Source organism: Artemia sp. Qi Xiang Cuo, chromosome 6, assembly GCF_049724085.1.
Source record: "Artemia sp. Qi Xiang Cuo chromosome 6, ASM4972408v1, whole genome shotgun sequence".
Taxonomy (NCBI): Eukaryota; Metazoa; Arthropoda; class Branchiopoda; order Anostraca; family Artemiidae; genus Artemia; species Artemia sp. Qi Xiang Cuo.
The window spans coordinates 33,533,760-33,560,124 of NC_142799.1; the positions used below are offsets into that span (position 1 = coordinate 33,533,760).

At 35.0% G+C, this 26,365-nt stretch overlaps 1 protein-coding gene across 1 annotated transcript in view; it reads right to left on the reverse strand.

Annotated features, from left to right (window-relative positions):
• Clbn (Nuclear export mediator factor NEMF homolog Clbn) overlaps window positions 1-26,365 on the reverse strand; it is a 136,824-nt gene that overhangs the window by 5,259 nt on the left and 105,200 nt on the right. Inside the window, exons 13-16 of the mRNA XM_089090664.1 lie at window positions 22,228-22,481; window positions 20,879-21,045; window positions 15,272-15,509; window positions 1,984-2,176 (exon numbers count right to left, since the gene is read on the reverse strand). Of these exons, the coding sequence (XP_088946790.1) occupies window positions 1,984-2,176; window positions 15,272-15,509; window positions 20,879-21,045; window positions 22,228-22,481 (852 nt within the window). The remainder of the gene's footprint in view (window positions 1-1,983; window positions 2,177-15,271; window positions 15,510-20,878; window positions 21,046-22,227; window positions 22,482-26,365) is intronic.

Genomic DNA, 26,365 nt, shown 5'->3' on the forward strand with positions numbered 1-26,365 from the left:
TACGTGCTGACGAAGTATGGAGCGACTCAGCCTAGCAGTAACTGAAACTAAAAAACAGAATTTTGATAACAATAGATGCATTAGAAGAATCGGCTTTTTATGTTTATCAGAACCTACGAGGCAGTGAAATTTGCCTAGTTTTCGAAAAAGGGGGGAAACACCCACAAAATGTCCAACGATCTTAATAAAAAAAAAAACATGCGATTCAGCGTATCCGAGAACCCTACAGTAGAGGTTTCAAGCTCCTATCTACAAAAATGCAGAATTTTGTATTTATGCCAGAAGAAAGATCACAAATGCGTGTTTATTTATTTTTTTCCAGGGTTGATCGTGTCGAACTAATGGCCCTAGAAGACCGAAAGAGGGCTAACTTGAACAGAAATCAAAAGTTATAGTGCCATTTGGAAGTGATAAAAAGATTGGAGGGCAGCTAGCTCCCCTTCCACGTCCCTTTTTCCCCCCCAAAGAAATCCGATCAAAATTTTTAGATTGATATTTGTTTCAGCATAGTTAGAATGTCCAATTAGCATAGTTAGAAGGGCGTGTCAACCTTTGCGGTTGACACTCCCCGTGTAGTCACTGGGGAGATGGCTGTAAGTTAAGCAATGTGGTCTTTGCTCACATATAGTGTTTGTTACTGGGAAATATACGGAATCTTTTAGGGCAGACATTTTTTGTGAGGGAGGAGTGGTGGTGGTTGGTGGTGGAGGATTCACGGGGAATATTTTCTGTGGGGAGGAAAATTTCAATGGAGAATTTCCAGGCGAAATTTTACATTGATGAGGGGAGGGGAGTTGTGGTATGATTTGAAAAACCGTCAGAAATTAAATAAATAAAAACAAGATTTTCAACTGAAAGTAAGGAGCAGCATTAAAACTTGAAACGAACGTAAATTATTCCGTATATGAGGGGTGTTGCCCCTTCCTCAGCCCTCGCTTTTTTTCTAAAGATTGACTTTTTGTCAAAACTCTTTAAGAAATACTGCTCAAACACAAGGGTGGTAGAATCTAAATGAGAAGTGTTTTTAAGACTTTAGTGTGAAGAGCGAGGGTTGTGGAAGGGGACCCCCCCCCCCCCCTCATATAAGAAATAACTTCTGATCGCTTTAAATTTTGATGTTGCTTCTTACTTTCAGATGAAAAAAACCTGAACAACATAAATTATTCAGGAACTAAGTTACTTAAGGTGTGATGACAAAAAGGCGTTTTAAAATTTAACTCTCTTTTAAATCGTCTGTTTCTTCTAAAAGTTAGCCATAGGGCTTGAATTCCGAGATTCATTATGAGGAAACTGGGATAGCCTTTAGCTTCCATAGATGTATTCACGTATTATAGACAATAACCGTTTATTCTTCACTGCCAATAAAGAAAGGTAAAAAGTATGAAAACTAGTTTCATGATAATAGGTAATTTAAACATCGATATTTAATCATAATTAATAACAATAAGCTTATACTTTCTTGCCTGAATGTGTAGCTTCCATGAAAGAATTTATTATATATATATTTAGAAAAAAGGTATTTAATTTAACTTAGTAACTGCATATCTTAGTCGCTTTTTTCCCTCAAAGAAAATCTCCACTATAACTACTATAACGGAAATTTACTTCGCATTTCCAAAACTTTCCCTTCAAAGTATCTGCAATTTTTCGCATAAAGAGTGCAAGAGTTATGTTATCCTTGGTATCTTTGAGAAGTTTTAAGCAAGAAATTCCATAATTTATGAAATATTGTCCTATATAAAATATCCACAGATTTTAGATTACGGAACGGGCTCCTGCCGATCAGAGCCCATTTGTTTTCCAAGCTGTTTTTGTAACATCTAATGTATATATTCTAAACAATAAAGCAGTGTTTTTCTACACACTTATGAGCATGCACTGGTTAAGCAATTGTTCCGAGCCCATTTAATAAAACCACTAATTTCAATATCACATTAAGAAAAAAATGTTGAAAAAGTTATAAGGATGGAGAAGAGAACATACTTGAAATTGGAAAGTGCGGAATAGGCTGTAACAATCGGCACTGCAAATAAAAGCTCGTCTTCTTCCGAAGGTTGACCAGTGAGTTTGAAAACATCGTCGGATTCACTCTTTGCTTTGTCCTCCCCTTCTTCTTCATCGTCTGTATCAGGCTTCACAACAGATTTCTCGGGTTTAGAACCATTTTCTTCTAAAACTGAAACATAACCTTTAAAATTGTCTCTATGATTTGTAACTAAATAGTTCTTGACACCAACATAAAAAATTAAATGACGAAGTTTCGTATGCTAATCACTCAACGAGGACTAGGTATAAAAAAAAAAAAAAAAAACTGATCGTTACACTACAATATATAATGCTAGAGAGCAAGGTAAAAATTATAAGATAATAATATTAAATAGAAAACAGAAATATCTTAAAATTACAACATTGTTGATAAAGTTTGTGATAGAGATAAGATCTGACAAAGAATAGGAGGGAGATGAGTATAAGCTGACAACTAATAGTAAATAGATAATAAGAATTAAAGGGCGGTAATATCCTAAAGCGCCACTGATAGCGCATAGGGGAGGGGGCCACAATTGTTATAGTTTCAGCTGCCGGGTCTTTTTTTACTGAGACAGGCAGCAAGCCTGCCACCACAACCTAGCGGCAGCTGGGATCGAACCCCGGGCAACGTAATATTAAGAAAAGATCAATCCACTGCGGTACCACAGGCTTAATTATTATGATAAAGCAACTTTACTATAAAGCTATGACCCTTAAATATTGAAAATGTGCTATAAGGCCAAATAATTGACAAATATAAAAACCATTCATTATAAAAAGATACTTCTTTTGCCGATCAGACTTTATTTCAAAGTTCATCTCTGCCAGACAACAGGCTTTCTGTTAAATTCTTCAAGAGGTGCCTTCTCCTGGAGCACAGACATAAACAGGGGGTTGGGGGCCCTCTCAACTCTAAGTTTTCTTGGGTTTATGGTTAATTCTGATTCAAATAAACACTTTCTTTCATTATTGCCCCCTTCCGATAGATTATTCCCCCCCCCCATCCAAAAAAACGGCTCCCTCACCTTGTTTTGTCTCTCTCCCACCCGAAGAAAAAGAAATGTTGGATACGTGTCTGTCCTGGGAAGAAGCTATTTGATATAAATTTTTCTGAATATTATTTTCTTGGTCAACCGCGAATCTTTAATATTGTTTCTCTAGTTAATACCGTTCTGGCAGCCTTCGTTTATCCTTTTCTGTTGCTTTCATGTTTCCTGTGCGATCGTATTAAACTATTAGTCCTAGAAAACTGAGTGTAAGCTTGTCTGATGTTTAATTCGAACATCGATTACCTTTTTATGCCTAGAATAAAAACACATCGTTTTTTATAGGTTTCATTTATGTCTCAAGTGCTAAATTTTGCAAAAAAAAAAAAAATCCAGATGTATATGCATAAACATGTAACAAACGAAGTGATTTTAAAATTCGAAATAACATTACAAAATCGAATCAAATCCCAATGATAATTTAAAAAGACCATTAGCCACCCCGAGTAAAAGGGTGCTAATAACCCCTTAAGTTTCCCTGTAAATGATACTTTATATATGACCTTCTGAGCAGAGTATTAGCGATCCAAAGCAAAATGCAGGATTTAAATTTTGAAACTGTTGCATATGTTCTTTTCATTTTGTATTTCAACAAAGGTACATTATACTGAAGCATAACAAATAGGGAGGTGCTAATGAGGACAGCAGTACCCATATAATAAAAGGCTTATTACTGCTTGCTCTATTTTAATATTAATGTTTGGTAATAGAGATATTTTATTTTTTGCTTTAAGACGGACCTTAAACAACACTTACATTAAGTTGTTCTGTAACCGTTTTTAATAAGAAAAAAATTACTTTTTACATATACCTCTTTCACTTTATTCCTTCTGATGTTATTAATCCATTATGTTGCTATAATAAATCAAGAATCAAGAACTTGGCCTTCAGAATCCCCAATCTATTGAACTGAAACCTTCTCAGACAAAACTGAGAAACCTTTAGCAAACGTTTTCAAACAAATTACAAGATTTGGTCAATTCCGAAATTAATGGAAACATGTTTGTATACCTGTCACAAAGAAAATCAACTTATCCTAGTTTTAACAACGTACGCCCCATTACATTGACCACAGTTTTACAAAACTATGAGAAGGCTTTCTTTGCGACTGGCGTAAATATCAAATTATTCCCCAGATCGACGTCATACAGTTTTGCATTTGAGCCAAACGAAGTCGAGACTGAAGGCCTCGACCTAGTCCGTTGATTTTGAATTGAAAATCAAATATTTTGTAGTAGGCATCAAGAAATGGCTAATTGTAGGAAAAGCCAAAATAGATAGTCGCAGTAATTGAAAGGCAAATGTTTAAATGGCATGGGTAAATGGTGGGAGAAAGTATGATTCTCAAATTGGACAAATACTTGTGTGTTAGTTTTTGGAAAGGCAGGCCTGCCTAGAGTCCCATGCAGGTTGACCTGGCCTGGGACGATATATATATATATATATATATATATATATATATATATATATATATATATATATATATATATATATATATTAGGATGGTCCTTATGTATATATCAAAAAAATATTTTTTGTTTTTCCTGCCTCCCACCAACCTAAACTATTCTTCTATGATAGAAAAAAAAGTGTCTTTATTTTTAGGATAACTTCATGTTTAGGGTATGCTCAATGCACCCGAATTTTGATTATACTCGAATGTTATAGAAATCGGGTGTATATAAAGAAAATCATTGGTTCAGGGCATATATTTATTAGTTAATTGTGTATTTATTTTGAATTCTAACACAAAACAGGTGTTATGTGTTATATAAAGAGATAACTGAAGGGATTCAGGGTAATATATTAATAATCAATTAGGTGTCTGTGCATTTTCTTGCAAATCTAGCAAATATATTCGTGTACAACTACAGAAGTTTATGTCACTATTTAAAATTAACTTCAACATTTACTTACTGAATCAATCAATGGTTTATTATTACATTTGATTAAATATTGTTGCAGCAGACATCTTTAGTATTGTTTAGTTTTTATTTTCTCAGATAAAGATTGATTATAAATACATAGGATACCAAGCGGATAAGACAATATCAGGTGAATTACTGAATATATCAATTTACATTTAATGCTTGTTGTTATAACTGAAATTTTGTCATTTGTCAGATATAATAAATTCATATTTGAAATCGACTTGTTATTAATTTGCTATTAGAACAATACTATTTTTGATACAATGCTGTCTGCTATGTAATTTTCTGAAGGATTGAACAATTGTTAAAGTACACATAAAATGTTTTGTTTTACAGTCAGTCATGGCGATTTCCACATCCACACGCAGTAAACAGGAAGTGTACCTGCTTGGTTCAGCTTTGGAAGATCTATATGGTTCAAAATTGCCATCGATTGGTGATGTTCTCAGGCTCTATGCCACAAAGCTGAAAGTAGCCAAGACTAAACATGAGGCAGCAGTATCAGTAATTAAGGATGTTCAAATGTTCTGGGAGAAAGCCAGAATACCCATGCGCTGGAGTGATCATGCAGTTGCCCAACTTGAAGTTTTAGTGCAGAGATGGGAAGGGTTGAAGAAAAACAAAGCAAGAAGGACAGCAACTCAGATAGCCAATGAGGAAGAATTCAAGGAAGGTTTCAATGATCTCTTTGACATAACTCACCAGGAAGCATTGCATCTCATAAAAATTGAGGAAGACAAGCAATGCTTGTTGGCCCAGCGGGAAAAAAGAAGGCAAGGGGGTATGGCAGGTGTTTACATGTCACTTACAAAAAGGAGAAAGTACACTAAAATAAACAAAAAGGCCAGTTTCACTTGAAGACGAAACAGCAACTTGAAACAGCAAATCTGAATCAAACTGTGTTCTGGGAGTCTTCTGATTTGTCTTCTAGTAATGATGATGCAGACAAGGAAGCATTACAAAGAATCGGTAGTGAAGCCACCGAACAACCATGTACACCAAAACGAAAACGTGGAAGAACTAACATTTTAACTCCTGCACTCCTGTCATCCCTAGACCGCACAAAGACAAGTGACAGACAAGCAGTTCAGATCATTGCCCCAATAATTCGAGCAACAGGTCACAACGTTCCAGATTTCAGTATCAACAGATCATCTATAAGACGTTACCGTCAGAAGCATCGTGTCATACTTTCATCTCAGTTGAAGTCTGATTTCAATCCCCAGAAGCCAATGGTTCTTCACTGGGATGGAAAGCTTATGGAAGACCTCACTGGAGATGAAAAAGTTGACCGACTGCCGATAATTGTTTCTGGATCTGGAACAGAACAACTGCTTCGTATCCTAAAGCTGGCTTCAAGTACTGGTAAAGCCATGGCAGATGCAATGATGGACACAGTGTCTGACTGTGGCATTGTAGACAGCATCAAGGCTCTCAGCTTTGATACAACATCAAGCAACACCGGCCGAATGAACGGTGCCTGTACTCTGTTTGAACAGCATCTTGGTAGAAGTGTTCTGCATCTTGCATGCAGACACCACATCCATGAATTAATGCTGGAAGAGGCATTCAGCATCACAACGGGACCTTCAAGTGGCCCTGACATCCAGCTGTTCAAACGGTTCAAAGCCTTTTGGCCAAACATTGTATATGCTGATTACAAGCCTGGTGTTGAGGTTCCAGTCATTGCTGCAGCTCTTGCTGATGTCCTGGATGATATGAAGACCTTTCTGACTGATCAGCTGGGTATTTGTTACCAACATGAAGACTACCGTGAGCTCCTCGAGCTTTCCCTGCTGTTCATTAGTGGCCTTCGGGCTTGTGGTATGATGTTCAGGAAACCAGGAACCCTTCATCGGGATTGTTTCATGGCACAACTGATTTATGCATTGAAAATATACATGTCCAGAGATTCTGGCTTCAAGCTGACAGATTGTGAAATGACTGGTCTGGCCAACTTCTGTGCTTTTGGTGTAGGAAGTTATGTTAAATTGTGGTTCCTTTCTCCTTTGCCAATAGCAGCACCAGCCAATGATTTAATGCTTCTGAAGAGTCTCCTCACTTGTGGATCGCCAGGAGCAACTGGTGCACTGAAGAAACTGTGTGGGCAGCTGTGGTATCTTAGCGAAGAACTGATAGGATTGGCATTTCTTGACAGGGGTGTTGATGCAACTGAAAAAAGAGCAATGGTCGAAGCACTCTGCCATGAAGGAACGGAGGGCCCACTGAAGTGCATCACTGTGGACAAAACTACAGTCACCAACAAGAACCTACAGGACTTTGTTACACACAATACAAGGAACTTCTTCCATATCCTTTTCATTCCAGATAGTTTCTTGTCAACAGATCCTGAGACCTGGGTGGATAATGAATCCTATGTGAAGGCTGAAGCAATCGTCAGAGAGCTACGAGTAGTGCATGACACAGCCGAACGTGGAGTTGCCCTTATGCACGACTACAATTTGCTGCTAACAAAAAATGAAGACCAGATGCAATTTGCTCTGCAAGTAGTTAAAGAGCATCGCAAACGTTTTCCTGATTCTAACAAGTCAACAATCCTTCAAGGGCTAGCCACAACCTCTGACAGCCCAGGTCCAGCATGACTTTGTAGTGTGTAATTTTTTATCAATTACCGAAAGATACGTTTGATATTTGCTATGCCAGTGACATATTTTAACCAGGCATTATGATTGTTTTAACAAACTAATGATTGGATGAGTTTAGTATTGATTATATCTAATGTGTCCTCATTAAATTTTGTTTACTGAATGAATTTCCTAAGTGCATCCGAAATTACGTTAAACATTGTCCAAGCAGAAGTATAGCGATTGTATGCTAAACTTCACTTGAATTGAGCATACCCTAAATATTCACCAATTTGGAAAATGTTTTGCCCATGTTGTTAACTTTTGATGTAGACAAAAATGGCAGGGTGGGAGTTTTATAATTCTGAAGTAAAAAAATAAGGACCACCGTAATATATATATATATAGATATATATATATATATATATATATATATATATATATAGAGTAGTAGAGTAGAGTAGAATATTTTTATTTATAACGCGTACATAAATAAATGTCACAAAACAGCGCACATGCCTGGTGGCATACTTTAGCGCTGAAAATATTGCCAACGTAAATACACAGCCATTTTCTAACTAAATTTTACAACAATGAAAAAGAAAACCCTAATGAACAAAATGCTTAGCATGTCATAAGATATTTCTTCACCAGTCTTAGAAAATGTCGCTTGTTGCTGCATTCTCGAACTGATGCAGGAATTAAGTTCCAGATTTTTGGGCCAATGTGACGGATGCTGAATCCCGCTCTCGATGTCGGGCGAATTTCGCACGAAAAGTCTGAACGATGCGTAGTAGGATAATTATGAAATTGAGAATTAGTTGAGAAAATGCCGGAGAAACTTATAGGTAAATTACTATATTGATAATCGTGACAAATACTAGAGATAGAAATTAAATGAAGTTGGTCCAACGAGAAAATTCCTGAAGTCCCATATAGGTGTCTAACTGATGTTCTGCAATAAACATTAAATAGAATCCTCATTGCTATATTCTGAAGTATTTGGAGAGACTTGAAAACAGACGAAAATGTAGATGCCCAAACTGAAATGCAACAGAGAAAATATGGGTGGACGAAAGAATAATAAATAGATTTTAGAATAGCTTTAGGAAAAAAGTGACAAAGACGAGTTAGCATGCCAATATTTCGGGAAATTTTTAACGACAGTGTTTTTACATATTTATGAAACGACAAATTTTCATCTAAAATAATCCCAAGATATTTGAACTGATCTACCCGTCTTAATTCAAGACCATTCAAAAAAGAGAGAAGCTATCTGACACTACTGATCCAGTTCACAAAAATGACATATATTGGCATTTTTTTTCATTAAGAGCTAGAAAATTCCTTAAATACCAATTAGATACAGCTGGTAACGTACTTTCGAGGTTCTGGAAAAGAACTGATAGGTTCCGGTGAGATGAAAAAATTACTACGTCATCAGCAAACATTATAATTTTACAAAGAGGCAAAACTTCAGGCAAATGATTTATAAAAAGAATAAATAGAATAGGCCCAAGGACAGAGCCCTGAGGCACTCCGTAATTAATTGGAAAAGTATCGGAACGGAGATCACGAGATTTATCAACACAATCTAGTCGTCTCCCAGAAAGGTAAGATGAAAAAAATTTAACAGCTTGTGTTGAAAACCCATAAGACTTTAGTTTAAAAAGAAGCAACGAATGATTTACGGTGTCAAACGCCTTTGCGACATCAAGAAAAATCGCCAACGCGTGTTGACCATCATTTAGTGAATCATTAATATTTAGTAAAAGCTCATGAATTGCCAGTTCAGTTGACTTTCCTTTCATAAAACCATATTGAGACGTGTGTAAAATTTTACTATCAAATGAATATTTTTGTAATTGACTATTTGCAAGTTTTTCCAAAATCTTGCTGAAAATCGAAAGTAGAGATATACCTCTATAATCTGAAGGGTGAGTTGAATTCCCAGCTTTAGGTAATGCAATAACATTTGCTTTTTTTAAAAGCTCAGGAAAAACCCCATGTATAAGTGATAGATTAAAAATATATGCCAACAAAGGTGAAATGCTTGACGCTATTTGCTTTTCGGTTTGAGCCGAAAATCAAAATTCGTCTTTAGAAAAACTACGTTTAAGCTTCAGAATAACTTTTTTCAATCTCATGAGGCTTAATCTCAGAAAAAGAAAACGAATTTTCCGCATGTTGGTCATTAACTTGAACAGAGGTGGAATTTGGTTGCATATTCATAGTCGATGCAAGCCAAGAACCAATATTACTAAAATAATCTCCAAAAGCAATTAAAATTTCATTGGGCTCTGGAGCATTTTCTTCATTTAAAACATGGCAATTAACACTAGTGCTTTTACGACTATGAGAACGTATCTTTTCATTTATCAATTGCCAGGTTTTTCACATATCCGATTTATACTCCAAAATTTTCTCTTTATAATATTTTCTCTTCTCTTGTCTGATATTTTAATTTAGCTTATTCCTATAAACTCTGAATTCTTCAAACGACTCAGGTGTCTGTAATTTTAAATAATTCTTAAATTTTCTATTTTTATGTTTTAACGATGCCAAAATACCTTCAAAATAAATTTCTGCGCAAACTTTCCATGCGAAACTCGTGTTGAAGAAGCCCGATCCCGCAGTCGCATCATTTGATCAATAAAATCTGAAAACGCAGCATTTGCGTCATCTGAGCCATAAACCGAACTCCAATCATGGTCATCAATTAACTGACGTAGAACTTTACAATCAATCCATGTATATCGCTTTTTTGAATTATCCATTGTTGAATCTCGATGTTGTTTATTACTATTATTTAAATTTAAAAGAACACTCAGCGGAAAATGATCTGACATATCAGACAAAATTACTGACGATTTTTCAGCATCAAATAAACAGGAGAGAAAAATATATTATCTAATAATGTAGCTGTGTTAGCTGTAACTCTTGTCGGCAGAGAAATACTTGGAAGAAAATTAGAACACAACATCATAGTTAAAAACTCCTTATTATTTCCAACATCGAGATTCAAAAGATCAAAATTAAAATCACCCGAAATAATAACCGGTTTTTTCAACGTTTCCAGATTTTTCAACAGCGGTTCAAAAACTTCAAAAAATTTTTTTGGGTTACCCGACGGAGATCGATAAACAGACCCGAAAATAAATGGATTACAGCCCAAAGGTACAACTTCAACAAAATTAGTCTCACATAACCCTTCATCAAATACAGACAAATCACTGAGAATACTAAAAGACCAGTCATCACGAATATACAACATCTGACCTCCTCTCGCATTCTGACACCTTGTACGCGAAATAAACTTCATCCCGGGCAGATCTAACATTGTAAGGGGTGTATTAGCAGACAGAAAAGTTTCGCAAACTCCAACAATGTCTATAGGACTAGATGCAAGCAAAAGCTTCAGTTCATTGAATGCACTTTGTAGCCCCTGGGCATTTACATGTAACGATCTGATAGGAAAATCACAACTTTTTGTTTTATCCGATAGAAACTCGCCTGAAGAATAATCACATTCAGGTAGATTATTTGCATAAGGCATATCTTTATCACTTCCGGTAGCTGAATTTAGAATAACATCTAATTTCACACGAGAATCAAGAAAACGCTGAAAACGATCCATAAAACAAAAAAAGAAAAGGAAAATTCACAGCTTCTTAGTTTAGACGACAGGTTCATATGACACATTGCGAATCTGAACTACGTCGGAAATCGTTTTACACGGAATGATTTGCGAACCGCACTTGACATAAACAACACCTCGTAAAGTCCATACATTTTTCAATTCAAAATTATTGCGCGCAAGCTTGTAGATTTCTTGTCTTTCCCTGGTTAGAGCCTCATTTACATAGATTCGGGAACCTTTCAAATTCTTGCGATTGCGCAGGATCTCAACTACAGATGCCTCAGTAAAAAATGCAAGTTCAATCGGAGTTTTTATTTCCGAGGCACCTCCCAAACGCCTTGCACCCTTGATAACGGATTTATCAAGATTAAGTCCCATTTCACTGTTAAGTCGAGCTAATACTTTCTCACCAAGGAGAGGCAAATCACGCGCGGGAGAGTCTATCCCAGATACAATGACCTTAGTCAGAAGAGAAGACTGGTTTATATCACCCAGCTTAGTTTCAAGCTTTTGGAGCTTTGCGCAATTTTGAACAATTCTTGCCGGCAAATCGCCAAGTGATTTCTCAAGCAGTTCAAATTTACCCTTGAATTGTAGATCGATCGCCTCATAGACAGCTTGCATGACAGTATCAAGAAAATCTGACTTAATCTGTGTCACCAGAGAACTCCCTAATCTACTGCACTGCTCTTCCACTCTCCTACGAATTTCATCCTGTATGCCGTCACGAAGGTTAACAATTTCTGACTGCATCAAGTTAACCGACTCAGATAAATCCCCGGCTAAACCTTCCGAGTCCTCCGTACACAGCCTTATCGCTCTCTGAACATTTTTTCTGCCATCTCTCAGCGCTTCTTCATATTTCTCCGCGTAAGCCCATATATTCTCGGAAGTTACTATTTTAATTTCGTCAGTTCCGTCACAGCAAACTTCATAATTACTTCCATCACCTTTGACAGGTATCAGCCGCTTAATTTTGCAAGGCCACAGTTTTTAATATTTAAATTGAGCAAACACCCGGTTTCCCACTTGCATAGCTTCGGCAAATGACAAAATGAAAAAAAGCGAAATCTCTCTCTCAATACGTCCGCACACCTTCTGTGTACGAATGTCTAGCAGCAACTGATGACAGTGGGCGTGATAAAAAAAAGGTAGAGCTGAAAGCAGCCAATGGAAAATTTACCAGGTATCCAAGTTAAAATATCCAAAAAGTATGATATAGTTCTCTTGTGTTAACTAGTCAATGACTGAATCTATACTGATATATATATATATATATATATATATATATATATATATATATATATATATATATATATATAGTTACAAAACTATATTCTCATAGTTACAAAACTATGAGAAGTTCTTTGCGACTGGCGTAAATATCAAATTATTCCCCAGATCGACGTCATACAGTTTTGCATTTGAGCCAAACGAAGTCGAGACTGAAGGCCTCGACCGAGTCCGTTGATTTTGAATTGAAAATCAAGTATTTTGTAGTAGGCATCAAGAAATGGCTAATTGTAGGAAAAGCCAAAATAGATAGTCCCAGTAATTGAAAGGCAAATGTTTAAATGGCATGGGTAAATGGTGGGAGAAAGTATGATTCTCAAATTGGACGAATACTTGTGTGTTAGTTTTTGGAAAGGCAGGCCTGCCTGGAGTCCCATGCAGGTTGACCTGGCCTGGGACGATATATATATATGTGTGTGTGTGTGTGTGTGTGTGTGTGTGTGTGTGTGTGTGTGTGTGTGTGTGTGTGTGTGTGTGTGTGTGTGTGTGTGTGTGTGTGTTATATATATATATATATATATATATATATATATATATATATATATATATATATATATATATATATATATATATATATATATATATATATATATATATATATATATATATTATATGTATATATATATAATATATGATATGTATATATATATATATATATATATATATATATATATATATATATCAAGGCCGTATCCAGGGGGGGGGGTTAACCGGTTTGAACCCTCCCCGAAATTTTTGACCAACTCGAAAATAAGTCGAAAATTAGTAAAACCTACGTAAAAATCAGTAAAAGTAGTCGAAAACTGAGTCAAAAATTAGTAACCCCCCCCCCCCCAAAAAAAAGTCAAAAATTAGTAAAACTCCCCCTGAACAAAAATCCTGGATACAGCCCTGATATATATATATATATATATATATATATATATATATATATATATATATATATATATATATATATATATATATATATATATATATATATATATATATAAATATATATATATATATATAGATATATATATCGTCCCAGGCCAGGTCAACCTGCCTGGGACTCTAGGCAGGCCTGCCTTTCCAAAAACTAACACACAAGTATTTGTCCAATAAGAGAATCATACTTTCTCCCACCATTTACCCGTGCCATTTAAACATTTGCCTTTCAATTACTGGGACTATCTATTTTGGCTTTTCCTACAATTAGCCATTTCTTGATGCCTACTACAAAATACTTGATTTTCAATTCAAAATCAACGGACTCGGTCGAGGCCTTCGGTCTCGACTTCGTTTGGCTCAAATGCAAAACTGTATGACGTCGATCTGAGGAATAATTTGATATTTACGCCAGTCGCAAAGAAAGCCTTCTCATAGTTTTGCAAAACTGTGGTCAATGTAATGGGGCGTACGTTGTTAAAACTAGGATAAGTTGATTTTCTTTGTGACAGGTATACAAACATGTTTCCATTAATTTCGGAATTGACCAAATCTTGTAATTTGTTTGAAAACGTTTGCTAAAGGTTTCTCAGTTTTGTCTGAGAAGGTTTCAGTTCAATAGATTGGGGATTCTGGAGGCCAAGTTCTTGATTCTCAAGTTCTTGATTCTTGATTTATTATAGCAACATAATGGATTAATAACATCAGAAGGAATAAAGTGAAAGAGGTATATGTAAAAAGTAATTTTTTTCTTATTAAAAACGGTTACAGAACAACTTAATGTAAGTGTTGTTTAAGGTCCGTCTTAAAGCGGAAAATAAAATATCTCTATTACCAAACATTGATATTAAAATAGAGCAAGCAGTAATAAGCCTTTTATTGTATGGGTACTGCTGTCCTCATTAGCACCTCCCTATTTTTTATGCTTCAGTATAATGTACCTTTTTTGAAATAAAAAATGAAAAGAACATATGCAACAGTTTCAAAATTTAAATCCTGCATTTTGCTTTGGATCGCTAATACTCTGCTCAGAAGGTCATATATAAAGTATCATTTACAGGGAAACTTAAGGGGTTATTAGCACCCTTTTACTCGGGGTGGCTAATGGTCTTTTTAAATTATCATTGGGATTTGATTCGATTTTTTAATTTTATTTCGAATTTTAAAATCACTTCGTTTGTTACATGTTTATGCATATACATCTGGATTTTTTTTTTTTTTTTTTTGCAAAATTTAGCACTTGAGACATAAATGAAACCTATAAAAAACGATGTGTTTTTATTCTAGGCATAAAAAGGTAATCGATGTTCGAATTAAACATCAGACAAGCTTACACTCAGTTTTCTAGGACTAATAGTTTAATACGATCGCACAGGAAACATGAAAGCAACAGAAAAGGATAAACGAAGGCTGCCAGAACGGTATTAACTAGAGAAACAATATTAGAGATTCGCGGTTGACCAAAAAAATAATATTCAGAAAAAAATAGATCAAATAGCTTCTTCCCAGGACAGACACGTATATATATATATATATATATATATATGTATATATACGTATATATATTATGAAATGGCTAAAAATTATCCTCGTTTGGTTTTCCTCTTTTTGTTGCTTCAGTTTATTTGATCTTCATTTTATTTCGTGGGCCAAGTATAGCCAGCGTGGTCTCAGACCCTATTTAAGCATGAATACGAGATTCTCTTTAAGATAAATATCTTAAATTTAAACAAACTAGGCGGCAAAACCGATTCAGAAGCGCTAGGAATATAATAGTTGCAGAAGAGTTTTTTTTTTTTTCTTAGGAAAATTGTGCCTTACCAACAACCTGATCAGGCATCGCAAGTGTGTCTTTCATTTCACGATCTTCCATTTTTTCATTTGTTATATTTACTTCTGTTTTTTGAAGTAATTCTTCTCCACGAGTCTCTTTATTTTCTTTAATCTCAGCAAGGCCCACATTCACGTGCTTGCTGAAAGGTTTGCTTTTAGATTGGATTTGTTCCTGCTTCTTCTTCTTTGCATCCTTTTTCTTCTTTTCTTTTTGAGCTCCGGAAGACTAAAAGACAAATTTCTTCAAATTAGCAGCAACTAAACAGCTTTTTTGAAAGAGCAGCCTGTATTGGGTGGATTCATCGCCCATTACAAAAAGGTGATTAACATGTTTGGTTCTTTTATTTTTGGGTCTACATATTTTTTTTATTTTTTTTTTAGTGAGGCTTAAATAACAGGTCCTGGGCCAAGCCATAGAGTGTACACAGGTCATTTGGTAGCTCATCAATGCTGCTAATTAGGAATGCTAGTGAGTTGTAAAACAAAAAACTAATTACCACCCCAAAAAAGATGCAAAAAAACACTTGCGACCGAGCGGCTACTTACATTTTTTAAAACAAATAATAAATCAAATTACCAAAAAACAATTAAATTAAATAAAAAATCAATAAATTACATAACCAAAACAAAAACTACAACCAATCTCTCATCAACCATTCTACCGTAATTATAATAATAAGAACAATAATAATAATAAATAAATAAAACTTTCCCTCGTAGCTAAGAGGGAAAAGTAGACCCTGAATTTCAACTTGGGATAGGGGTCGAGGGTTAAAAACGTCTTGTCCTTCAAGCACATGAAAGATGCATTTCAGGACGGAAAGTACTTATCCAACAAATTGCAGCTTCAAAGTTTCGTCCAAACGAAATGGTGAAGCGCTACAGACAAATTAGTAAATATAAGGGCAGTAAAGTCGTAAATCTACAGCAAGTCGCAAATTTATTATTTCAAGAATTTGACAAATACAAAAAAAACAAGAAAAATAAGAGATAGAAAAAGAGTCAACATGAAAATAGGATGAGATATTGAGGAATTCCACACACACGTTTAAAATTTAGATTTTGCATTTGACCCATTATCACATGGATGGGACAATATATAAAGTACTATTTTAGAGGGAAATCTTACGGCATATGCGATAAGTCTTTTAGCTGATATAGATCTATTAAGTGTAGGCTACGTCAGTTACAGGTAGCATGTATATTATGGTCTTAATAACTTGCCTTGGCTCGTAAGTTTGCATTTAATTTTTGTGTGTGAATAAATCATACATGATCCCCCCCCCCTTTTTTTTAGTGTGTAGTAATTTTATGTTAGCAGCTCATAATGATTTGGCCGACAAACCGAAGCTAGCCAACTTTTATAGAATAACAGATTTAATTCTAAAAAGTACAAAATAGCTATTAATGCAATGCTGAATTATCTCAATGGGAAAGTCCTCATGTACCAAATCTAATACAATTCAAATGGAATGATACCGGATTCTGTCGAGTTGGTGTTAACTTGAAATAAACAAACTGACTGTAAAGTAGTTAGACTAGCATCAAAAAGTCATAGTAAACGTCATTAACTACATTTCTAAGCCTGTTCAGCCTTTTAAAGAAGAAAAAAGAGAGGTAGAATTAGTCAGAACAGAGCATAGAAATAATCATCTATATTGAGAATTTTACCTTAACATAAAATGCGACTACATATAAGTAATGGAAATTTTCGTATTGACACATATAAACAAAGAAGACAAAAAAAAAAAAAAAAAAAAACAGCAAATCGTTACCCAGTCATGTTTTTGGGGAAGTAGCCTAGCTAACTGAAAGAAAAATTACATTGTTCATCCGGTTGCCAAGAAACTTTGAGAAATTGTTGCGTACGCTCATGCGAGAGTTTTAGGCATAAATTCCCCCCCCCCCACCAAAACCCTTCTTAATATTTTTCGCGCTGACTGAAATTAGATACCCTTCAACATGAATACTTGACAGTTCTTTCCGATTAAATTATTCACATTCTCCGGACATTCAGTTAAAGGGTGAGTTAATTATGAATTATATCATCTAAGACACTTCCAAATTATAAAATTTCTTTTTCAATAAAATCTCCAAATTTTGTATTCTGAACTTTTCAAAAAAAAAAAAAAAAAAAAAAACATTAATTTACATGTGGGGAAAATTTTACAGGGGGGAATTTCCCGTGAGGAATTTTCCGACTGGGGAGAATTTTCCAAGTTAAAATGAATTTTATTTGCAGATCTTTTTCCAACTCTTGGCACATGTAATCCAAACAAATTAAAAAAAGGTAATTTATATAAATGTAGGGTAAAGGACGAACAAGTTCAAGCTGGGATTAACTCTATTATGAAAAGCATGAAGTTTAAAAATTTGATTCCCCAATGAAGGGGAACTGTCGGGGGGGGAGGGGGGAATTTTCGTCTGAAAACATTGATGTCCGTGTTTACGAATCAGTGCATTATTTTTTATTTATTTATGGACTCGATTCCCCATCGAAGGGGATTCTCGGGGGGTAGGGGGTTTCCGCGGGGGGGGGGGAACTTTATATGCAGGGAGAAGGGTTTATGGGGGAATTTTTTAAATACTTTTAATTTTAAAAATACAATGGTTATAAATGAGCGGGGAAAAATTTTCCGTAAAGTTTAGAGTTTCCCGCTTAGAAGACATTTCCTCGGATTTCTGTATTTTTAGATCATAGCAACGCGTGACGGGTAAACTAGTATCCAATAGGTTCAAGGTTTAATTTTAAAAAATCTGTACAAAATAGACATAAATAGAGGTTAAACGCTAGAGACAAAGGGTCGAATGACAAAAACTCGGTACATTAATCGGATTAAACCTTTTTTACAACAAAAGAATAAATAAGAGTTATTCCATGATTCACCAATAGACGGGCAGCCACCCCACAAACCCACCGACACCGGGCAAAGATCCACCGAAAATACTAATAAAAAAAACAAAAAAAACAACGGGCGAATAAGGGTAACCGATGACCAGCAACTCACAGGGCAAAACACCCAACAAAAAAATATTATCAAATGTTCCCAGATTTTCAATATATTATTAATTCTTAAAATTATTTATAAGGATAGAATGAAGTTGCTTTTTTATGTTTGGAAGAGATTTGCTGCAATCAATAAATGGTAGATGAAGACACCATGAACCCGTGATTGAAAATAATGGCGAGAACCGTGATCTCTCTGTGCTTAATTTTAGGTGCTGAATGTTCCATTTATGTCGGGTTTCATAAGAATGGGCATGTTGCACAGGGAAAAAATTATTCGAACGAAAGTGCGTCGGTAGTTCCGACCGATCATATTTTACCTTAAATAAAAAAGAATTGAGGGTGAATATATGTGAAACAGGCAAAATATTAGTTAGAAGATATAGAGTTTCAGTTTTACTCTTATTAGGATACGAAGACGGTGATGGTAAATATTTCTTTCAAATTAGAAGAGCCCGGTTTTGAAGAATTTGTATCGGTTTCACATGACATCTGAATGTTACCAAATATATCAGAGGACAATACGTAAGATGGGAATGAACCAACGCAAAATAAATTAGACGTAGGATTTCATATGGAAAAAATGCTGAAACCTTCGCATTATACCAACCCCCTGAGCAACTTTAACCCGTAATCTATTACAATGTTCATTATATGACAGATTTTCATCAATAATAATACCCAGGCCTGGGACGATACAGTAGTTTCTTCGCAAGTTTAAATATTCAAATAGACAGCAAGTTAACTCCTTGTTGGACAGTGTATTCTAAACATTATGACATATACTAAATTAGAAAGATTACATTTTTCTCTTATTACTTGCCTTCGACTGCAAACCTGATTGATCTAAAATCTAACCCCCGATCTCCCGAGATCATCATCCGAGGGTGGTCTAAAGGAAAGCTACTTAAAATTACCTTTTTTTTTCTTTATGGTTTATTCGTGATGCCGCGGTGGCAATTTAAATATTTTGCATTAGCATTTTAAATATATACAAGTTATGGTGGGGGTGATGCCCCCACCATCCTCCTTAGTAAAGATGAAGACATAGAAAAAGCATCAGAGAAGGAGAATGAGCGATACTCCAATGCAAATCCTTGTAAAAATAAAACTTCTGGTAGTGTTTGCTAGTTTCTAATTCATTTGTTTCCTCTTTCTACTACTTTGAACACTCATCGTTTTATTTAAATACATACACTTGTTTTGTTTAAATTTTTCAAATTTTTTTTACCAATACCAGGGGTAGGTTTATTATCTCCTTTGTACACTTAACATAATACCTAAATTGTTTAATAAACATATAATTGTTTATAATTGTATATAAATTTTATAAATTGTAATATAAATTGTATAAATTGTTATAAGTTTACAAATTGTAATATAATTGTTTAATGAACCCCCTCAAAATTTTGTCCGACTCATAAAAACATAACAAATTTTTAATGTGTTAAAAAAAAAATGGTCCTTCGCCGCTGGAACAAAAATCCTCAATACGCACTTGTTCCAGATACCAGCTTTTATTCACATTATAAAATACAAAAAAAAGTTGATCAGAAACAAAAAAAAGTTGAAAAAAATTCTTCTTTCGATTGTATTTTTTAAGTTATGAAATTAAAGTCCGAAGGATACCCAAAAATGAAAATCCATATCTTTCATATTTAAATTTTCCATTCTTTGGCTTCTCCATTCTGGTTTTGAAAATTAAAGCTCAAGTCTGTTTGACTTTTGACCATAAAATCATAGGCAGCGCTACTGCGCTGCTTATGATTGTTGTAGTTGACTAATTTCTTCCTTCGAAATTTCTCAATTCTTCTCGGATTACTGTCGGTATGATTTTGACTTTTTTCAACATATGACTTTTTGGAAATACAATTTTATGGTTGACTCCAAACTGGCACTACAGTCGGCGTTTTACTGGAAAAAATCTGTTCCTTAGGAGTAAATGTACTACACTGATTACACAACCCCGATGATAATTCAAATTTCTCCTGGAATGCCATGTAGAAAATACCTTTTATGTGCAAGCTCTTCTGTCTCATCCATAACACTTCTCTAATAAACATTATGCTATTATCTGAAAGTTTATCTTAACAGCTTTTTTACAGCTACAATTTTGCCTTTAAAGCGGCAGAAGGTACTTGTATGATCTACGCCCTACCGCTCTAGTTCTTCATTAATTGACGCATTGCAAAACCGGTTTTTTTTTGTTAGTTTCTTTCAGCTTAGCGTGAGACAAGACAAAGAGAAGTGATAGAATAGATTAAAAATACATAATTTGGGCTATATATTTGCACATTAGGGGAGGGGAGGGGGTAAAGTATTGGACACTGTGAAGTTAGAAAACAATTCTTACTGCATAATATGCACAATAAGTGTACCTGACACATTAGGCATACAGACCTGCTACACTTTACCCCCCCCCCCCATAATGTGAAAATATAGCCTAAATTTGATTCTAAAGTATTATATTCTTATTATACTTAGGTGTATTTCATTAGGATTGAGCGCCAGAAAAAAATATAAGAAGAATATTAGGTAGGGCGTATATCATCCAAGTACCTGCCAAAATATAAATCTTAGAGACCTACCTGCAATAGCTGCATTCGAAGTGCCCTTTCGTCCTCATCTTGATCCTTATATTTTTCTTTTATTTTCTTTATCTTCCCATGCTGCCCTCTCTTTGATGATCCCTGCTTATTTAAATTGTCCTCTTCAAGCCTTTTCGATGATTGGGGCGGTTTCTGTGAAGCCGGTTCTAAAATAGGACAAAATACGAACAATTTACATTATTTACCATTTTGAAATATGAAATTTACTTACAAATTAACTTAGGCAAACGACAAAAAATGCACGTTTGAAGCATCTGATTCTCTTCAAGAGAAACTTCATGATACCCAAGGAAATGTTGGCCAAGCACACCGACAAAATAATTATATTATCACTTGCTCAAAATATAATATGAAGAATTAAGAACAAAAAAAAAGCAGGAAAGAAACTACAAAGGGCAGAGAAAGGCTAGACAAAAAGCGATCCTCCACTGAGGGATATATATATTTCAAATTATCCCTCAGGAGACTTAGTACACAACTATTAGATGTTAGAAAGATGATTTAATATTGATTTCTTTTATTCCCGTGTTAATTCAGTTAAATATTTCAATTATTCCCCCCCCCCCCCTTGCTGTGAATAAATATTGTCTCATCAGAAACCAAATTTTAAGCGTTTTCTTTTTTTCCTCTTTGTAGTGTATAGAGTGATCGTAGTGGTTCTTCCTTTAAGTGTTTTTCCTTTCTTCTTTATCAGAACACAAAATTTAAATATCTGGCTCACTTAAGCTTTGTTGCTGAGCCTTGTGATTTAATAGAATTGGATTTTTGTTAAATTGTTTTAACACTAATAAATGAATGAACAAATGAAATTTGTCCCCAAACTATACACTGTTTCAGCATATCTGGTTTATACGGCCCTTAAACGGAGTATCTCTCTCAGGTGCCTAGGTATCAAAGCTCTCTGCTGGTACCTTCAAGCAAAGGCTCAAAGAATTATAAGATCTAGAATTGGAGTCAATGAAAGAAATAGCCATACATTTGAACATTTCCGTCCCTGAAACCACGAAATACGTTGTACAGAATAATACGTTTTTTTTTTCCCCTTTTTATATTCAGCCTCTGTTCAAAAACGCCATATATTGGAGATATTCATCATGATTCAATTCTTTGGAAAGTAATTATACGATATGGTACAAATATTTTCCCACAATCTGCTAGCTTAAAACTGCATTCGCTCCAACTTTTCCGCTTCACTTTATGAATCATGATTTCGGACGGTCAAAAGAAGGTTGAACAAATCATCAACAACTAAAAGCTTCAACTAGTAAGAGCAAGGCATAGGAGCAATACGCCCTAAGGCCGTTGCATCTATGAAAAGATAAACTTACTTATTTCCACGGCAGATTTTTTTGGCTCGTTCAAAAGTTGGCCAATAACGGTAACTTGATCATCATTATTATCTTCCCCTTTTATTGGATGGACAACCTCAGATTCATTTAATCTGACAACAGTGTCTGGAAAGGCACTTTTCTCTTTTTCTTCATCTTCACTTTCTGAAAGGGCAACTTCTTCATCTGGCTCAACCTGAGTATTTTTACTGTCGGTTTGTTCTTCCTTTTGAATCTTCCAGTCTTGGCGATGCCTATAAAGAAAATTTTCCTTGCTCAATCACAGCCATATCGCAAAGAGCAATACTAGCAATTACAATACAAAAATTATAAAAAAAAAAAAACAAGGAAAAGCAACGCCGTCTCAATTCGAAGACAATGTTGAAAAACAATTTAGACTGTATTGTCAAAACCTCATAACAGAAGTCAGTATTGTATGAACCTTTTTTGTAATTCATAAACAAAAACTCTAAAAAAAAATACACTGAACATTTTAAAAATTCGTCTTGTTTTTTTTCTGCACCTCGTGGTACCATATCAGTTATAACCAACTTAATAGTAAAGAGCGACCTGTCGCCTATAGATGGTATTTTACAGCTTAATTGTAACCTATATAAAAAATATTCTTAGAAAGTTAAAAAGGGCTCATTGGTTAGTAAATGAAATCTTAATAGATCTTTTTAGTACCAAATCTGATTAAAGACCAGCTATCATCTTTCAAATGTCCTTTATACCCCTGGACACTCCCATAGCCACAAATACCCTCGTATCAAAACATTTTTTTAAATCAGGGAGGTCGGAATGCCAAAAAAATATGTATCTGATAGAAACCCAGGGGCAAGGACCCCAAATAATGTTAACATACCAATTAAACAAAGACTTTGTGGGTAAATTTTCGAAAAAAGGTGGGTAAAACATCCTCAGGAACTTTAACACTATAAGTTCGCAGCCACAGCACACTTCTGACGCCAGGCTGGCAATTAGATGAAATCCTCATGCATCACAAGCAGCCAAATAGCGCTGACCTAGTAGAAATCTGCGTGCCTCCCATGTGCTTAAATTCCCAAGGCCTCATCAAACAGAAAGGATGATTGCATAAATATTTTGGAGGGCTTGCTCGTTCTTATATTCCGAATGATAGTTTCCTTTTAAGACACCGAACAGAGGATAGTTAACCAATCTTTCAACCTTTTTGTGCCCTCAAGTACCCCCAAAATATGACTTTAAAAAAATGCAAAAAATGGAGTAAAAAATTTGACTTCGAAACATGATCCATTTGCCGTATGATCTAAGCAGTAAGACCCCAATTTACGCGAATATCCCGAAAAGAAACGCTTTATACATTTATCTTAGTAGAAAGTTAGATATGTAATACCTCGCTCAAATCATGGTGTGCATAGATTTTAGTCTACATAATTATAAGGCACTGGAGCCTGCATTTTTTCAGGGTCCCTTAGGGAAAACAGACTCAAATTATACAAATGGCTTAATTTACCTCAAAAACATAATAGATAAATTTTGGTAGGACGCTAAATCTTATGCCTGAGTGAAATCAGGTTTAGTGCAAAAAACTTGTTTTATAAGCCCAGGACCCTAAAAACTAAGCTGTCTCGACCTCTCGCCTCCCTAAGCTCAAAACTTTAGACATGTTACGCTTTTTAAAACTCGCGACTGATCAGGGTGCATTGCCTCAGATTATCAGATGACCATTCCTGCTGAAAAAAAGTTAATTATAGATGCCTCACACAGTGCTTGAGTTTCTATCGACTCCAAGCATTTTTAGTGTAATTTTTGGGTTGTACAATTGGAACACCTGAGGCCGGGTCGGGGGGGGACCAAACACCCCCTCCCGTACCATCTTGCACCTTTAACGGGCCGTGATAGTTAAGGGGTTATTTAGTTATAGAAACAGCAAAGTATTACTAGAGGGCACAAAGCAGGGCCAAAAACCCCCAAATTTTAATATTATAAATATGTTGTATTTTTTCGAATCATTAAGAATCAAGAATAATTTATGGAATGAACTTAAAGGATCCGATGACTGTTCAAAGTCAAAATACAGCACGTAGGTATTTCAAACGAAGTGTTTTATCTCTGAATCGCCGAATGGAAGAATTCTTTGGCTGTATACTTTTAGTGACTAATTCAGGGCTTCGGCAACCACTCTCCCACTCTATTTCATAAGCATAGACATGTTGCAGGTATTTTTAATCATAAACACTAGTGGATAATTTAAGTAGTATAACTGGAGGGACCAAGCTCCCTCACCCTTTACTTAGATTCTCAAGAAAATCAAAACAGAGAATTGGTTGGTCTGTATAATTTTTGGGTGTATACTTAGAGTGACTAAAGCGGAGACACAGGGTCGAAGAACCTCTTCCGACTTCGTAAGCACAATCATGTTGCACTCTTTCCAATTTTTACTATTCACTGATCCTTTAGAGGAGATCCTTAAATGATCTGATGAGTCAATAAAAAAAAGCCAGTCACAAATCAAGCTTGATGTTTGAACACATATTTTAAAACATACTTGCCTGCAAAAACCTGGACGAGGGCCCCAAGTTATACAAATAGCCTTAGGCTCCAAACTTTATAAGTCTAGTATAAATTTTGATTATAAGTCGACTATTGATTAATCAGGCATCATTTTAAAATATAAATTGAGACTCCAAAGCCCGAATCTGGAGGAAAAGGCACGTCCCTCCCCTATTTCCATAATTGGTAGTGATAGTGGTACATCAATTGGACGAGAATTATCGTCTTAGCTCCATATTAACATGCAGCCCCTGAAGAGGGTCCCAAATTATAAAAATAGCTACTTTTTTAAACAAATCATTCATAGATAAATTTATTTTGAACAATAGGTATGTTAAACCTTGTCCAAATCAGACTCAAGGAAAGGTTATGGTATTTATAATTGCAGAGACATCTGATCTGAGCCTCCCTCCTCTCCCATTCCCCCCGTTTTGTAAGAGTATGCATGTTGCCTATTATTTGATTCGTAACCGTCCAGAAATCATCTTTAGGACGGTTGTAAATAAATTGAAGGGCCATGCTAAACAAAACACGTTGAGAGTACATTTCTCACATGGCACTTGGTTACGTCAGTGAATTTAAGAATCTTACTTGTGATCCTTCAGAGAATAATAATAGGCGACAAAATAAGTGTCCTAAACCAAAAAGGTGATAATTGTTGCATTTTTAGCACAAAATGATTGATTTCCTCTAAAGCTGCTATTGAAAAACTTCTTAGGTGTTGACTACTAATACAAGGTTAATATAAATGTCCCAACTCAAACAAGTCCCAAATAGCACTTAAAATTTTTTAATATTGTTGTTTATTTTAACCAAAGGATCTCTGAAGTTTTTTATCACAAATATTGATTGACATAAGGTTATGGAAGTTTAAAGAAAAACCTTCATTGTATATTTAAAAAATATTGAACAATTTCCCTCTCCATCATTCTCCCCCTTCTCCTAAAAAATAAATAGATTATTCCTTGTGCTTCACTGAAAACAAAACTGTAAGCCAACTATCAAAACCTGCCCAAACCCGTCCAATTTCAGGATAAAAAAAGTCGATTCAAATTATTAGTTAATCCAGTTTGTTAGTACAGACATGACTCCCATCTATGTTTTAGTTTTCCAGGTAAAGCGGTTCGTTACAAATGTATATGTTCGTCCAATAATCTCGAATAATTAAAAAAAAACACTTGCAAAAACATCGATTAGTTATAAATGAAGTAATTTATTGAGTAATACAATGCATAATAAAATTAAACTTATATTTAAGCTGCTTGGCTAACGTGAAGCGTTGCCGTGAAGTTTAATGAGCTTCGCCAAAAAGTATAGCTGGAACAACGAACAGAAATTATTCCGTATATGAAAGAGGCTGTCCCCTCCTCAACGTCTCGCTCTTTACGCTAAAGTTTTTTATTGTTTAAAAAATAGAGTTGTGAGAAGGAGTCAAACTTTAGCGTAAAGAGCGAGACGTTGAGGAGGGGACAGCCCCTTTCGTATACGGAATAATTTCTGTTCGTTTTAAGTTTTAACGTCGATCCTTACTTTCAGTTAAAAAAAACTTTTTTTTTATTTAATTTTTGAACGTTTTTGAAATAATGCAGGTTTTGATTTTGGC